Source organism: Sesamum indicum, unplaced genomic scaffold (assembly GCF_000512975.1).
Source record: "Sesamum indicum cultivar Zhongzhi No. 13 unplaced genomic scaffold, S_indicum_v1.0 scaffold00183, whole genome shotgun sequence".
Classification (NCBI taxonomy): domain Eukaryota; kingdom Viridiplantae; phylum Streptophyta; class Magnoliopsida; order Lamiales; family Pedaliaceae; genus Sesamum; species Sesamum indicum.
The window spans coordinates 54046-71773 of record NW_011628079.1 but is presented as its reverse complement, the minus strand read 5'-3'; the positions used below and the strand labels follow the sequence as shown (position 1 = coordinate 71773).

The following is a 17728-nucleotide window of genomic DNA, read 5'->3' as shown; positions in this document are numbered from 1 at the left end:
ATACAAGTACTCCTTTCGAGTTGTGGAAAGTTAGGAAACCAAGCCTCAAATACTTTCGAGTGTGGGGGTGCCTAGCAAAAGTGCTGATCTCGGAACACAAACGAAAGAAATTGGGTCCTAAGACTGTCGATGCTGTGTTCTTGGGCTATGTGAAGACAAGTTATGCCTTAAGATTTCTAAATATTAAATCAAAAATTTCAGGCGTTGAGGTCAACACAGTAGTCGAATTTCGTGATGCTGTGTTTCTAGAAGATGCATTTCCTTTAAAAACAGGAATACCTTCAAATGTTTCGCTTGATAATTCACTTGCCTCCACATCTATTCCTGAACATGTGGAAAAGATGTCAGATGTGGGGGTTAGTTCTAGTAGTTCTAATCAGACTCATGAGGAGTCAGATGAACCTAGACGGAGTAAGAGAGCTAGGATTGTCAAGGATTTTGGAAGTGACTTTGTCACTTACAACGTCGAGGATGATCCGATCACTTTCAAAGATGCTATGGCTTCTTCAGAAGCCAAGCAGTGGAAAGAAGCTGTCAAAAGTGAGATGGACTCCATTGTTTCTAATGGAACGTGGATGCTAGTCGATCTCCCTCCGGGGTGTAATACTATTGGGTGTAAGTGGATTTTTAAAAGGAAACTGAAACCTGATGGGACCATAGATAAGTTTAAAGCCAGATTGGTGGGTAAAGGGTTTAAACAAAAGGAGGGAATAGACTATTTCGATACCTATTCTCCGGTAGCTCGATTTACTACAATCCGGGTGCTTATAGCAGTTGATTCGGTGTATAATCTCCCGATTCATCAGATGGATGTGAAAACAACCTTCTTGTATGGTGAACTCGAGGAAGAAATTTACATGGATCAGCCTGAGCAGTTTGTAGCTCATGGTAATGAGCATAATGTTTGTAAACTTGTTAAGTCTCTATATGGACTTAAACAAGCACCCAAACAGTGGCATGAAAAGTTTGATAAAACTATTCTTGCGTTCGGCTTCACTGTAAATGAGAATGATAAATGCATATACTGCAAGGTTAAAGGAGATAAAATTATAATTCTGTGCCTGTATGTGGATGATATTCTGTTAATAGGGTCATGTCTAGATATTATTATCGAAACCATGTCATTTTTCAAAAATAAGTTTGAAATAAAAGGATATGGGTGAGGCTAATGTGATTCTTAGCATCAAGTTGATTCGATCAACTGATGGAATAGCCATTTCTCAAGCTCATTATGTTGAAAAGATAATTGAGAAATTTGGTTATCAAAACAGTAGAATTGCTAAAACACCATATGATCCTTCTGTAGCTTTATTAAAAAATGAAAGTGGTGTTTCGGTTGCACAGCTAAGGTATTCCCAAATTATTGGGAGCTTACAGTATCTGGCAAATGGCACGAGACCAGATATATCTTTTTCTGTCTCTAAGCTGGCTAGATACACTAGTTGTCCTGACAAAACTCATTGGGGTGCTTTGGATAGAGTACTAAGGTACTTAAAGGGCTCGGTGTCACTGGCCATACATTATGGCAGATTCCTTGATATTCTTGAGGGATATAGTGATGCCAGCTGGATAGCCAAAAACTCCGGAAGTAATGGGTGCTCAGGATATGTTTTTACCTTAGGTGGGGGCGCAGTCTCTTGGAAGTCTGCAAAATAAACTTTGATAACCCGGTCTACGTTTGAAGTCGAGTTATGTGCGTTAGATACGACTGGTACCGAGGCAGAATGGCTATTTGGGTTATTATCACAACTTCCCATTGTAAGTCAGCCTCTTTCACCGATTGTTGTACATTGCGATAGCCAAACGACAATACCAAAGGTGAGGAGTGGTAAATACAATCGAAAGACCAAACGACACATTCGAGTTAGACTAAAGTCTATAAGGGCATAGTGTCAGACAGAGTAATGGGCATTGACTTTGTGGTAACAAAGGACAATATGGCTGATCCTTTGACGAAAGGATTGAATCTGTCACAAGTTCATAAGTCCAGACTGGGGATGGGACTGAAAACCCGTTAGTGATGTATCTACGACGGCAACCCAACCTTTTGAGTGGAGATCCCACAAAGAAGGTTCAATGTGGTATCAACAAGTCGTAAGGGTATGTCAGAGCACCAAATAGACTGATATTTTGTATCTGGAGTCTATCCCCTGAAATTCTGGAAGGTGCTGCTACTGACAAGTATAGTAAGAGTTTATCTCTGAATGGGGTCAAGTCTTAAAAGACGAGATGCTAGCAGTGCATCCCTGGAGACGCCCAACTAAGTGAATATCGTTGTTTGGCCGCAACTAAGGAATTGGGTTATTCCTGAAAATATTCATGAACAGGATTAGGACACATGCCTAAGTGTCAATCCTAAAGATCAACACAAAGCTGGTGGCTTGTTGTTACTGACAGACGTTGTCACACTCACAGGCTTAAATTCAAAGCACAGTTCCATTTGACTGGTGATAACTGAAGTCAAATAACTTAGACAGTGGTTCAAACCGGAAGGTACCATTGTTGAAAGCAAGTCATGGAAACTTGAGTTCAAATCTATGAGTTTGTGGGGGATTGTAGGTTATTTTGTTGAATTGGTGGTGGAACCCACAGATTTGTAACAACAGCAGCAGTTGAATTCCTTCTCCAATTCTCTTCAATTTCATTTTCCATTTGAAATTTCATTAAACCTGTATTTGAATGTGCTTTATTGAGGATCAAAAACTGCAACCCAATTTTGAATGCTGCTTCAATTTCCTTGGACATTTTAGACGATTTCATTTGGGGGGAATTATTGCAATTATAGCCTTCTTTATTGCTGAATTTTTTGGAAGCCTATGTATAGGCTTGTCCATTCTTCATTTGAGACACACCAAAAACAACAAACTCTCATTCTTGAGTTTTCTTTAATTCCCTCTTTCGGCTTCTGTATTGTGTCTAAGATTTGAGTCTCTTGTTTCGATAACAGCTTCTGAGTGTTTGATCGAGGTGTTCTTTAGTATAGTGCTAAAATCGAAAGATCTGTAACCGTCTTATTTTGGGAGAAATTATGTTGAACCCAGTGCACTGCTGATACGAGGCGTATATTTTCTTCAAGGCAAGCAGCAATTCTGCAATTCGGTTAAAAATGAACGACTTCAAATTGGACTGAGAATTGTTACGATACAATTCTCGTTGTAAGTTTTTTATTTAAATTTTTTTTCGTAAATAGCGTTTCTAATTGCTTTATGTTATTTGTTCGAACGTGGCTTTATTTGCTTTTGATTTCTTAAATCCGATTGTAATATTATAAAACGTCGTTTCGATTGCTTGAAACCAAATATTTTTCCAACAAAGACACATACAAACTGTGTCATTTCTCAAGAGGTATTGGATCAAGTCATCAACTTTTATATTGCTGCAACAGCTTGGAATCTTGGTTTTTTAGGTTGGAATTTTTGTTCAAGATAAACGGACATGTAGTCTCCAAATACAAACTTAGGATACTTAGCAACATCGTTCACCGTATTATCAACCTTAGCATCAAGCAATGGTGGAGCAGGCTGAATGGTGGCCTTGAGGGGATGGATTGTAGAATGAAGCAATTGATCTCCTTTGCCAATCTGTTTGGTGCACAACCCTGTGTAAAATACTCTTGTACCTCCCATTACTCAAAACTTCAATTTGATCACCTATGTTAATGACTATAGCATTTTTCAAAAGGTTGTACATGAGTCCAAACCCCATCTTTTAACATTTGAAGTCCTTTCACCTCATCATCCTGAAAGAGCAAGACAACACCCCCAGCATCCCTGTGGGCTCGCAAAGCATTTACCTTATCCGGGTGTGGGCATGGTGGACAGTGACTTACCTTGGTGCCAAAAAATGCTGTATTATCGACTCCACCATCAAAAGCATTCTTGATGTAGCCTTTTGGAAAGCCTAAATTCTCATCCATTATATTCATGACTTTGTGCCCTTGTTTCTTCAATTCAGCTCTATATTCCTTCATGGTTTCCCTATAGTCAAAATTATGATTAGAGAAACACATAGCCGGTACTTAGATTTAATATTTGCATGAACAAAATTTATTCTTCTGAAATTTTATTTATTGTATGCAAATATTAGTTTGATTTTAGAATTTTGCATATGAACCAAAACTAAACTATTAAAATGTTACTCTTTTTTTCATTTTTTATAACGCTTCGTTTCAGTTATAGACATGTCTTTTTCTTTTTAAGAAATTTCCATCTTTATGGCGATTAAAATATATAGAAGCATTCATTTGAAAGAACAACTTTGATTAAATTGAAGCATAAGAAAAATATTAAGAAAAATTGTGTTTACTTGAAACCAATAGTTTTTTATGGCCACTCATCATCATTTTCATCTGAGAGTAGGAAAACATCCTCCCAATCCACATTCTCTATCTTCGCATCACTATTCTTTTCTACCAGCTCATTCAGCAACTGCACTGGTTTTGAGTTTATGAAATCTGCCTCCCTTTCCAATTTATAGCATTTAGTGGCCACCCTCTTCACCCTATCCAAGAGCTCCTCAGAGATGCCATGGTTGATTAACTGTTGCAATAAAGAAACCAATTAGACAATCCAACATTCAGTGAAATAACAAGTCATATTGTAGCCATGTATGTACCTGAAAGAATCCCCACTCTTGACAGTAATGATCAATCAGAGCTAGAGTATCGGCTCTCTCGTTTCCATCAACCTTTGAGAAATCAACAACTGGAATCCCCATTGATGATAAGTTGAAGAAACTAATTACCAACTTAAGTACAAAATTTAAGAACTTTTTCTTATTGCTAGTGTGTTGATATGATGCTCAATAGCTCATCTTTAGGCCTATTTATAATGCAATGTAGTATTACCCCTCCATCTTATTAAACTCATCAATATTATATATATATATATATATTTATATTTGTTTCTTTCTGAATATTGTAGAATTTTAAACCTTAATAGGGTGGACAGTGACAGAAAACCTTAATTAAGGTTATGGATCTTATCATCATTAAACCATTTACTTAATCAACACTGGTTATGAAAGCTTTATTTTGAAATTATTCCTATTGGATAAAATACGTGTGATTAAAGAAAAAAACAATATTATCAATAATTTATATTAAAAGTTGAATGGAGAGTAAAAATTAGAAGTTCATGTAACTTATTTTTTGGGCCAAGTTCAACATATTTTTGTTCAAACCCTAATAGAAAGAGTACAGTTATAAACAAAGCTTTCTAAAAAGAAGCGTACTTATAATTTCAAAAGCTTTTAAAAAAAATATAATTTTATTTTTAGACCAAGTTAAAGTTTAGTTAACCCTAAAAAATTCTATAGTAATAAAAGAATATTTAGACGGAGCACTTTCTATTTAAACTATGAACGTATTTATGTTGTTTGTATTTTTTTTCCAGGACTTTTTCTTGGTATATATTTTACTAATATTTGAGGGTGCATTTGAATTAATTTATTTAAATTATTTTAATAAATTTATTTGGATAAAATTTAAATTTAAAATATTCAAATCATTCAATTTTAATTTCAATCATAATTGTTTTCAGAATATTAATAGATTTTATAATTTTTTTAATGTAGATGCATTTCAAATCCTTTCCTCAATTAGAAGTACATCAATTCAAATATAACCTAATATAATTTCTATTCATTTGTATATGCAATATATCATATATATGCATAGATTTTTTTAGTTTATGATTGATTTAAATTATCCTATTTTATGCTAGGGTAGGTGAAATAATGCCAAAAATAAAACAAAAATGGGTTTTTAACCATATATGTGCTTTCTTCTTCTTATTATTTTCTGTTTTAATAAAAGCTACAATTACATGTGATTACATTAATATTTTAATAAATTAATTAATATTTAAAATATATATATATGTTGATTCAATCAATATGTTAATATAACAAATAATTTTGAAGCACATTATAATAGGCTTAAATATATTTTTGGTTCTGTAGTTTTGATAGTTTGGTATTTTTATTTTTTATATTTCAAAAGTTGTAAAATAGTTCTCTAACTTTTTGAAATTTCACGATTTGGGTCCTTCTATTGCCGAATTTTGCAAAACGTTGTATGAAAATATCATGTGCCCCTTGCGATTTTGCATTTTTATTCTTTATCTTTCCAGGAGTTGCAAAAGAGTCCTATAACTTTTTGACAATTTTTGCTGTTTTGATATTTTCGCTGCTGAATTTTTTGCAAAATTATCGAAATAAATCATATACTAGGTCATTTTTTTAAATTTATCGTCCATCTGGCAAAATTGAACCAATCATAACAAAACCCAATTTAAATGAACCATGTGAAGCCCATATAATTTATTCCGATAATTTTTGCAAAGTCCGACACTGAAGAAGGATCAAAATTTTAAAATATTAAAAAATTACAAGACTCATTGGCAATCCTCAAAAGATAAAAAAAAATGTCGAAATGCCAATGTCGAAATGCCAAAATTTATGACCAAAAATATATTTAAGTCATTGTAGTAAATCTACATAAAGTGAAATAGATATCCATACATGACGTGAAACTCGAAACTGATCATGAATACCCATCAATATATACCTTCATGCATGCATGCTATCTTCCATGATTTAGACCAAAAGATTTTTAGCACGTAAAGCAACATTCATACTAGTGGATCATGAAAATTACCAGCTATATATTTTCAGTTACATCATGAATGCCATTTTATTATAATTATTAAATATAATTTCTCATCACTTTATTAATACATATATAGAAATATTCTGACCGTCATTTTCCTTTGCTACTTTCGTAAATTTAATATAAATAGTGATTAATTATAATATTGCTTTCTCCTATTTTAATCGAAACCAAATGAAATCTTTATTTGGTTTGATAATATTTTATGTTTTTTTTAAGGTAAAACAATCTCATATGTATATATATATATATATATATAGTTATATCTGTATTTATCAACAATGCATAAATAATTTAAAATATTCAACTTTAATAAATAACCATATAAGAATATTAGAACTTGATTCGCCAAGGAAGTCTAACTTATTTGTTGGTTCGAGTCCCACTAATGTGTATGTATTTAATGATAGTTTTTATTTATTTTTTTATTAAAACGTACAAGATAATTACAGCGGGGAGAGCTACCTCCCTAAAATTTCTAGTAAAACCATAAACAATGAGTACTACTCCCTTACAAATAGAGCAACAATAAACAAGGAGTACTACTCCCTTACAACAAAAGACCCAAACAGGTGTCACGGAGAAATTATGGCAAGTCAAAAAGATTTTTGTTATCGCACCACGTCGTGGATCGCACAGCACCTGCAAATAAATCTGAACAAAAAGCCAAGCCAAAGTGTATGTAATATTCCAAAAGGATAAATAATGAACATAAGTATAACCGTGGAGAACAAGTTTGTATGGCTAGCAGCCTTTGAACCTCTAGAAGGGATTCATAAGACCTGCAAAAGATAAAACAACAAACAACTAGATAAAGGAGATCAACAGAAGTGATAAGACCAAAAGGTAACCAGAGAAATATTGGTCCCAACATCAACCAATATGGATGAGTAACCTCCTAGGACCCCATATAGGAACAAACAAAAAACAACACAGAAAAGTTCAGGTAGAGCAACAAATAACAGCGAAGAACTAGTCAGTAATGAAATACCCCCCAATTTCATGAAAAAATATGTTTAGCTGAAATTAAAGGTATCTAGTACTTCTGATTCTAATAGCAGGCAAGGAGTAGGCGTCAAGTCTAATCAAATCGTTAGGAATACTAGTGATATTATTTGGGGATAAAATGGTGAGATGTTGGCTGAAACAGGCTTGGTTGGCAAAATAATCGGCCACTTGGTTACCCTCTCTAAGGATGTGTGTTATCTTGAACTCAGTTTTGGATAGAAGCTCTCTAATTTGTTGCAGCAAGTTTTGAAGGTGCCATGGCCTTTGGGGGGGAGAGGAAATAAGCTTGATGGCGATGTTGGCATCTATTTCCACCCATATTTTCCTAATATTGTTATCAATGCACAATTTAACACCTCTATATATAGCATTTAGTTCTGCTGCTGTATTGGACATGAGGCCAAGATGTTCCTGGAATGCAAAGACAGTCTGACCAAGATGATTTCTGATGATGCCACCTGCTCCTGCAACTCTGGATTTCCTTTTAAGGCCCCATCCGTGTTCAATTTGAACCATCCCCTATCTGGCTTAATCCACTTAACAATAGAGATTCTAGATGATATCTTCTGAGGGGGAAATGAAATTTTAAAAGGACAGGCAACAGATCTGTCCCCTTTCCAGTAGCTCTCATGAGGTTGGTTTTACCAATCAAATGAAGATAATTGAGGGTTTGAAAGATAATATGATAAGCTTTAAAGGAGCCCCCTCAAATATAGCAGCATTCCTACAAGTCCAAATGTTCCACATGATCAGCGGGGGAAGAATATCTCTGATGTGAAGCTGATTAGAAATATTACTTTTCCAGACTTGAAGGATCATTAAAAAATTATCCGTGACAGGAATATGGAGGTTTTAATTTTTTTTTAAGATAATTCTTTATATTAATATAATATTTGTTCTTAATCATTCATGTTTTATAATATTTATTACATTCGATTATTTCATATTTATTCAATTAATTAAATTCATAAATATACTTAATTAAAAAAATTAATTTAATTTAATTATATATATTAAAATTTATTAAAATATATAAATTTATTTATTTATTTAAATTTATTAAATATATTAATAAATTAGAAAATATAAATAAATTATAAAATTAGAAAAGATTCTGGTAACGGTAAAGAAAATGTTACAAATCAAAATAAATGATCGTTCCAAATACCATTATTAAAATAGTTTTAAACAAATGCTCCTAAATTGCACTGACCGTTTCAAATATCATTACTAAAACCATTTAAATAGTGGCTAACTGTTTCTAATACTATTGCTTTTTCAGTTTCACGTATGTGTTCCAAAGTAAGAAAGATTGTTCCTATTACTATTACTAAAACAGTTCTATAAACGTGTTCCTAACTAAGACTAACCATTCCAAAAATCATTGCAGAAGACTGTTCCAAATATTGTTCCTATATTTATCACGAAACAAATAAAAATAGTTTCAAAATTCAAGCACGGGTATTGCAAAGATCATTACAAATGTAGTCATTCCAAATTGCGTCAAAACCGTTCCAATTAAAAAAATTAAATCTTTTTTTTTCAAAATCAATATTAGGAATGGTTTTCATATAGTATTACATTTCCCGACCCAAATAGGAATGGTCTTGCCTGATCCGTTTCTAAATTTTTGTAACGCTATTTGTAAGGACGAATTTCCAACCATTCAAACAATCGCTCTAAATAAGTTTGATGTCGTACAAACCGTTACAAGACAAAAAAAAATGTTCCTAAATCCGCTCCAAATCCCACTTTTTCTTTTTTGTAGTGGAAGATTTCTTTGACAAATACTAAAAAGAGATGAAATATGAAATACTTGAGAAAGATTTTCGGGAGGTATCATCATAGAAAGAAATCTTAAGATGTGATAAGCGAAAAAAGTTGAATCCAAGTTATATAAGCTATATAAATTACCAAAAGAGGTGGGCCAATAGTGAATCAATTAGCATTATTAGTAAATTTGTCATTGGTACTTAACGTGTTCTATGTTTCTATGTTACACGAAACATATCTAATTCTAGGTGTGTTGTGAATGAACCAAGGATAGTAATTTAGATAAATTAACATATCTAGAAGAACCATTATAGATCTTAGATATAAGCGTAAAAAAAATTAAGAAACAAAGAGATAGAGATGGTGAAAACAAAGTTAATTCATCATTCTCTCAAAGAGTCCACTCAGGATTTTGAGAGGCATACGAGAGAAAAGAACCCATATTTAATCCATAAGTGGGCAATTTAATCTAATTTCAAGGATAAAATTTTTATTAGGAGGAAAAAATTATAACATCCATAGATTTTATACATAATCGAGGGTTAATTGTTAATTATTCTTTAAAAATCTAAAGTTAAACATAAATAAATAATAGATTTAAATTAAAATATATCAAAATTTAAATAAAGTAAATTGGAGTTTATTATAATATTTGAAAGTAAATTATATTAATTAAAAAAATTGAAAGAATATAATTTTGAAAAAATTTTAAATTAAATTTTAAAAAAAAATAAAGAAAGGGGTGGAAGTGGCGTGGGAGCCATCCCACCGCCTCACCTCCATCTATCTATCTATCTATATATATAAAGTATTGTTGTAACATTAACAATTGAAACCCAAAAGAAAACTCACACTCACACACACTCGAAAGGGGAATCAGCACCAAGTAACAAATTCTGATTTCAACTTATTAATTAATTAACATATTAATATTATTTGTTTAGTGTATTTATTAAATTTTATTTATACAGTTTGATTTAATTATTTAACCAAAAAAGTTATGAATCGGACTATTTATAATTTAGTGATTAATTAGATATCTTATTTGCTTTAAAAATATTATAGTTAGATAATTAAATGTTGAATGACTCCAAGGTGGAAAAACATGGACTCTAAAGACTCTCTCTCTTCTGTCTCATACACTCGCACACACTCGAAAACATGCACTAGGACTCTAAGCTTGGACGGAGATGGTGACGGTGGGGATGCAGCGACGGTGAGGATGGGTCTGCAGGTGATGGCGAGCCGATCGGTCGTCATGAATACGGTGATGGAGCGGGAAGTGGAAAATTGCAGCGTAATCGTGAGGCAAACGAGATGTATAGCAAACCGTTTTCGCCGGCATCTTCCTTAAGGCCGGTGGAAGGCAATCAGACGGCCATGGCAGGTATGTTTAATGATCTTGTGGAGTTTGTGTATCTTTGCCGACGTTTTAACAATGACAAGTGGATCGCGGCCTAGAATGACGACCATTCCCGACTCGCGAATCTGCTGTTTGACGCTGGTAAGGTTACGGATTTTGATCCTCTTGATGTTGAGGAGGACGGGGACGTGATTAAGGGGGAAAAGATGATTCTTTGATGACTATATGCACGCCTCCCTTGTGCCGGCGAAACTAGGGTTTCGCGTTGCACATGCGCCGTTGGCTGCGATGAAGATAGCGACTGGCTCTGCTCTGGCTAGAATAGATTGCCCTGGTATTACTAGGGATAGAGGTCGAATACCCATGGAGAAAGAAGACTCCTCGTCAAAGAAGGGGGAAAGAGGATTAGGAGGAACCGGCAATGGTGGCGGCGCGGTTTTTGCATAGCCAACTGATTTTAATATTGCGGAGTTCTTAAAGCTGGCATACAGGGTCGTTGATGGTGACATAGCCTCCATGGCTGCGCTTAGAGATCTGCAGATTTGTTGTGAGGAGAGGTTTCAAAGCAGATCTTTGCAACCGGCGCGGTGAGAAACTGCAAGAGATTGCGATGCCTTATTCCCATGTCTATGACAGGTAAGCAGACTGGGGAGATACACTTCCCGTCGGAGAAGAGGGCCGGTGCATCAGATATCGTGAGAAGTAGACTGCTGATCGTAATTTGCAGCAGGAGCCGGAATCGCGGGTTTCCGACGACCTTGCTCTCTTGCCGGCGAGTTCATGCCGGCGACAAGATGGTACTGCTGCTCATAGCAGACCAGATGCGCATGATGATTTGGCTGATGTGGATGATGAAGCGATCCATGAGGAGGATGATGGGGCATGCGATTTGGCATGCGAGGAGGATGACGACGGGGGGCTTTTGGCGGACGACGTGGCTGTACATGTCGAGAATGGGGAGATACGTGCTGGTGGGGATGCGAAAATTACACATGATGAAGCATCCAAGGATACTTCCTTTGAACCGATAAAATCTAGTGCCGCCGGTTTATTCATTTGCAATATTCCATTACATGCTTGCCCCGGGCCGTATGTTGAGGACAAGATCGCGGATGCATTTAATAAGTCATCTCGGAAGACTCTTTTGTATATCGCCCTTACTATACAAAATGGTGAAGTCTTTATGCGTCCAACTTTGAAATCTATGAAGAGTGGATCTCGTCGATGGAGATCGACTGCGGTGGGGTATTTTCTTGGAAAGCACCCTTATTTTTACCACCTAAAAGAATACACCCAATCAGTATGGCTTGCAGTACGGGAGGTCACTACGACAGCGAATGGATGCTTCTTCTTCCGACTTAAAATGATAATAGATATGGAGGAGGTTATTGAGGGTGGTCCATGGCTGTTCTAGGGGCCGCCTATCGTTCTCGAGAAATGGGAATCCGGAATGGTGATGAGGAAATCAAGCACATGCAAGTGCCTGTCTGGATCAGGCTACGCCACCTACCAGTGGAATTATGCAAGGAGGAGGGGCTTAGTACGGTAGCTAGTAGCGTGGGTAAGCCATTGTACCCGGATGCTATTACTAAAGCATGCACGAGACTGAATTTCGCTCGTGTATGCGTGATGCTTGATATCAGCTCCAAATTGCTAAAGCACATTATTATCATGACTCCGTACAAGGATGGAGGGGAGTCCCCATGCAAAATTGACATGAAATATGAGTGGTTACCACCCAAACACACTACGTGTATGACATTAGGCCATAGCACTAAGAATTGTGCGGAGAATAGAGATGCAAAACCAATTAAGCCTCCAGTAGCAGTTTATGTGCCGAAAGTGGGTGCCTCTAGACCGAATGATAAGGGACTGGATACACGCCAGTCCACTAGTACGGATAAGCACGCTGAGGATCGAGATAAACCGGCTACGGCGATGGGTCCTAGTCGTAAGGATAAAGGTAAGGTCATTGTGACTTATAACGCTTTTGATGTCTTACACTTGCTTGATGATACAGACGCACTTCCCGGGGGTCCTAATATATGAACAAGAGGGACTACCTGCTAGCTGTCAAAGATCTAGTTGTGGAGTTCAGGTTACATTTTATTGGTCTTCTTGAAACCCGTGTTCAATTGAATAATGCTGCTCGTATACAGACCTTCTTAATACCTCAGTGGAAATGGTTTGTGGATTATGTTATGGTTGGAAATCGTATTTGGTTAACATGGGATGATAATATTATTGATATTGATGTGCTCTCTTTAGGACTTCAATTAATTCATACACGGGTCACGTTACGATCTATGCACGAGCTCATTATGATTACTATTATTTATGACGCTAATGAGGTGGCGAATAGAAGGGACCTTTGGGCCTCCTTGGAGGCACTTGCTCTTAATTGCGTTGATATCCCATGGATGGTGGGGGGATTTCAATGCAGTTAGAGACCTCAGTGAAGTTTGTGGTACTTCGGGAGATATAAGGTTGGCGATGGAGGTATTCAATTCATGTATTCAGAATAGTGGATTGTTACCATTGCCTATGCAGTGGGGAATGGTTTACTTAGCATAACTGTAGTGCTAGCCCTCGTAACCTTTGGGAACGACTGGATAGGATTCTCATTAACAACTCTTGGATGTTAAGATTTCCGACACTGTCCTATTGATGCCTTACCCCTCGCATATCTGATCACTCGCCCATGGTGATGGCTGGGAAAGCTCAAACGTAGTTTGGAGGTATATTTCGATTTGATAACTACCTTACATTTTCACCGTCTTTTATCTCAAGTGTGCAGAAAGTATGCCAGTATGAGATAGTGGATCTTCCTATGTATGCGGTCACTAGGAAGCTGAAAGCCTTGAAGCCGATTTTTCATGCCATGAGAAGGGAGAAAGGGGATCTTTTACACAACCTCCAATTGGCGAAAGGATTTCTATATATGGTGTAACAATTGGTAAGTTCGAATAGACATGAGGAGTTGTACCTGTTTTTGGAGCATTGTTGTTGATTAGTATATGCCAAAGCAGCCAAATTGGAACAGAACGTGCTACAACAGAGGGCAAAGATGCAATGGATTAAGAGAGGGGACTAGTGCACGCGTGTATTCTTTCGCAAGATTGCACATCGTCGGGATGTGAAGAGGGTGTTGCAGATTAATGATGCCCATGGAACCACGCACACTGACCCAAATGTGGTGAGTGAGGAGCTTGTCTCCTACTTTCAGTCCTGACTTGGAGGAAATCGACGACGGAAAGTGCTGGATTTAAGATTTATTAGCCTTTGGGCGCGACACATTATGGATAAGGATGAAGCTGTTCAGCTTATCAAACCTTTCACTGCTGAGGATGTGAAACTTGCAATGTTTGATATAGCAAAAGATAAAGCCCCAGGGCCAGATGGGTATTCTTCGGGTTTTTTCAAAGCTGCATGGCCAGTAGTGGGCGACGAAGTCATTAGAGTTGTCCTGGATTTTTTCACAACGGGGAGAATTTTGAAGTAAGTTAATTGTACTCTCCTGGCAGTTAGTCCCAAGGTACACTCCCCTATTACTATTGCTGATTTCCGACCTATCTCCTGTTGCGATGTTCTTTATAAGGTTATTGTTAAACTTTTGGTGCAACGTTTGAGCTTGGTCTTGGGCAAGCTGGTTAGTCCTTGTCAGACGGCTTTCATACCTGGTAGGAGTATTGGGGATAACATCATGATGGCCCTAGAATTATTTACTGGTTATAACCAGAGGTGTTTACCTCCACGATGTGTGTTGAAGGTAGACATACGCAAAGCCTACGATACAATGGAGTGGGATTTTGTCCAAGCAACACTTCTTTATTCGGGGTTCTGGTTGTTTTTATGCGATGGATTGAAGAGTGTATTACCACCCTATCCTTCTTAGTAAGCTAGAACATGATGCATTTGGTCTTCCGACAAAAGATTGATCAGGACGGACGATTCCAATTTCATTGGAAATGTGAAGCCGCCAAAATATTCCAACTGGGTTTCGCTAATGATGTGCTCTTGTTTAGTCGAGCAGCGGTTGACTTTGTGTGTGTTTTCCAAGAAGGATTGAAATGCTTTGGTGATTGGTCGGGGCTACGGTTCAATGCTCAAAAGAGCCATCTTATTCTATCCCAGGCGGCACAGGATATCAAAGAGGAACTGTTGACAATGCTTCAGCTCCAGGAGGGACAGCTTCCAATGAGTTATTTAGGCCTTCCCTTGATCTCATCTAGGCTTTCGATTGCTGCTTGTCGTCCCTTGCTGAATAAAATTGAGTCTCGTATTGTTGGATGGGAGGGGTTGGATTTATCATATGCGGATTATTACGCTTAGCAGATTTTATCACACAAATTATTGTGTCTAGACCAACATTTGGGTCAAGTTTCGCCGAATTCTGAGAGCGTTCCAAATTTAGCTGTTAGTATTACTCTTATTAAAGCAAGTTTATTTCCCTTTTACATTAACTTGTAGTTATTATTACTCTTAGAAAATTTACCACACAAATTCCTAGGTCAAAACCAACGTTTGGGTCAAATTTCGTCGAATTCTAAGAACGTTCAAAATTTAGCTGTCTTGCACGGTTTTATTAAAGCAAGTTTGTTTCTCTTTTATACAAAGTTGTAGTTATTATTACACTTAGCAAATTTACCACACAAATTCTTGTGTCAAGACAAACGTGTGGGTCAAGTTTCGTCGAATTCTGAGAACGTTCAAAATTTGGCTGTTTGCACGGTTTTATTAAAGAAAGTTTGTTTCCCTTTTATACAGACTTGTAGTTATTATTATGCCTAGAAAATTTACTGCACAAATTCTTGTGTCTAGACCAACGTTTGGGACAATTTTAGTCGAATTTTGAGAACGTTCAAAATTTAGCTGTTTTTTTTTTATTAAAGCAAGGTTTGTTCCCTTTTATACAAATTTGTACTTATTATTACGCTTAGCAAATTTATCAATCAAATTCTTGGGTGTAGACCAACGTTTGGGTCAAGTTTTGTCGAATTTTGAGAATGTTCAAACTTTAGCTGTTTTGCACTGTTTTATTAAAGTAAGTTTGTTTCCCTTTTATATAGACTTGTAGTTATTATTACGCTTAGCAAATTTACGACACAAATTCTTGGGCTTAGACCAACGTTTGGGTCAAGTTTCGTCGAATTTTGAGAATGTTCAAGATTTATCTGTTTTGCATTGTTTTATTGAAGCAAGTTTGTTTCCCTTTTATACAAACTTGTAGTTAATATTACGCCTAGCAAATTTACCACACAAATTCTTGGGCCTAGCCCAACGTTCGGGTCAAGTTTCGTCGAATTCTGAGAACTTTCAAAATTTAGCTGTTCTGCACGGTTTTATTAAAGCAATTTTGTTTTCCTTCATTACAAACTGATAGTTATTATTATGCTTTGGAAATTTACGACACAAATTCAGTGGTCTAGACCAACGTTTGGGTATAGTTTAATCGAATTCTGACAATGTTCAAAATTTAGTTGTTTTACACTGTTTTATTAAAGCAAGTTTGTTTCCCTTTAATACAGCTGTTTTGCACGGTTTTCTTAAAGCAATGTTTGTATCCCTTTCATACAAATTTGTAGTTATTATACACTTAGCAAATTTACCACACAAATGCTTGGGCCTAGACCAACGTTTGGGTCAAGTTTCATCGAATTCTGAGAATGTTCAAAATTGAGCTGTTTTGCATGGTTTTACTGAAACAAGTTCGTTTCCCTTTTACACAAACTTGTAGTTATTATTACGCTTAACAAATTTACCACACAAATTCTTGTGTCTAGACAAACGTTTGGGTCAAGTTTCATCGAATTCTGAAAACGTTCAAAACTTAGCTGTTTTGCACGGTTTTATTAAAGCATGTTTGTTTACCTTGTATACAAACTTGTAGTTATTATTACGCTTAGAAAATTAACCACATAAATTCTTGTGTCTAGACTAACGTTTGGGTCTAGTTTCGTCGAATTATGACAACGTTCAAAACTTAGCTGTTTTGCACGGTTTTATGAAAACAAGTTTGTTTCGGTTTATAACAAACTTGTAGTTATTATTATGCTTAGCAAATTTTCCACACGAATTTTGTGGTCTAGACCATCGTTTAGGTCAAGTTTAATCGAATTCTGAAAATGTTCAAAATTTAGCTGTTTTGCACTGTTTTATTAAAGCAAGTTGGTTTCCTTTTTATACAAACTTGTAGTTATTATTATACTCAACAAATTTTCCCCACAAATTCTTGGATAGACCAACGTTTGGGTCAAATTTCGTCGAATTCTGAGAATGTTCAAACTTTAGCATTTTTGCACTGTTCTATTAAAGCAAGTTTGCTTGCCTTTTATACAGAGTTGTAGTTATTATTATGCTTAACAAATTTATCACACAAATTCTTGTGTATAGACCAACATTTGGGTCAAGTTTCGTCAAATTCCGAGAACGTTCAAAATTTAGCTGTTATGCACGATTTTATTAAAGCAAGTTTATTTTCCTTTTACACAAATTTGTAGTTATTATTGCTCTTAGCAAATTTACCACACAAATTCCTAGGTCAAAACCAACGTTTGGGTCAAGTTTCGTCAAATTCTGAGAACATTCAAAATTTAGCTATTTTGCACGGTTTTATTAAAGCAATGTTTGTTTCCCTTTTATACAAACTTGTAGTTAATATTACGCTTAGAAAATATACCACATAAATTCTTGCATCTAGACCAATGTTTGGGTCAAGTTTCGTGTACAAAATTTTTAACTGCTTTGCACGGTTTTATTAAATCAATGTTTGTTTCCCTTTTATACAAACTTGTAGTTATTATACGCTTAGCAAATTTACCACACAAATTCTTGGGCCTAGACCAACGTTTGGGTCAACTTTCGTCGAATTCTGAGAACGTTCAAAATTTAGCTGTTTTGCACGATTTTATTAA

At 35.8% G+C, this 17728-nt stretch overlaps 1 protein-coding gene and 1 pseudogene across 1 annotated transcript; one reads left to right on the top strand and one right to left on the bottom strand.

Moving 5' to 3' along the window:
• Nucleotides 1-3368: 3368 nt before the first annotated feature.
• On the bottom strand, nt 3369-4716 carry LOC105179623 (annotated as a pseudogene).
• Nucleotides 4717-12251: 7535 nt separating this feature from the next.
• On the top strand, nt 12252-12863 carry LOC105179625. The gene has a single exon (XM_011103268.1). It carries the CDS (start codon nt 12252-12254, stop codon nt 12861-12863), a length of 612 nt encoding a protein of 203 aa, XP_011101570.1.
• Nucleotides 12864-17728: the final 4865 nt, after the last annotated feature.

Excerpts from the sequence above, each read along its gene's own strand:
- LOC105179625 (XM_011103268.1), top strand. The coding sequence starts at position 12,252 with ATGGGAATCCGGAATGGTGATGAGGAAATCAAGCACATGCAAGTGCCT.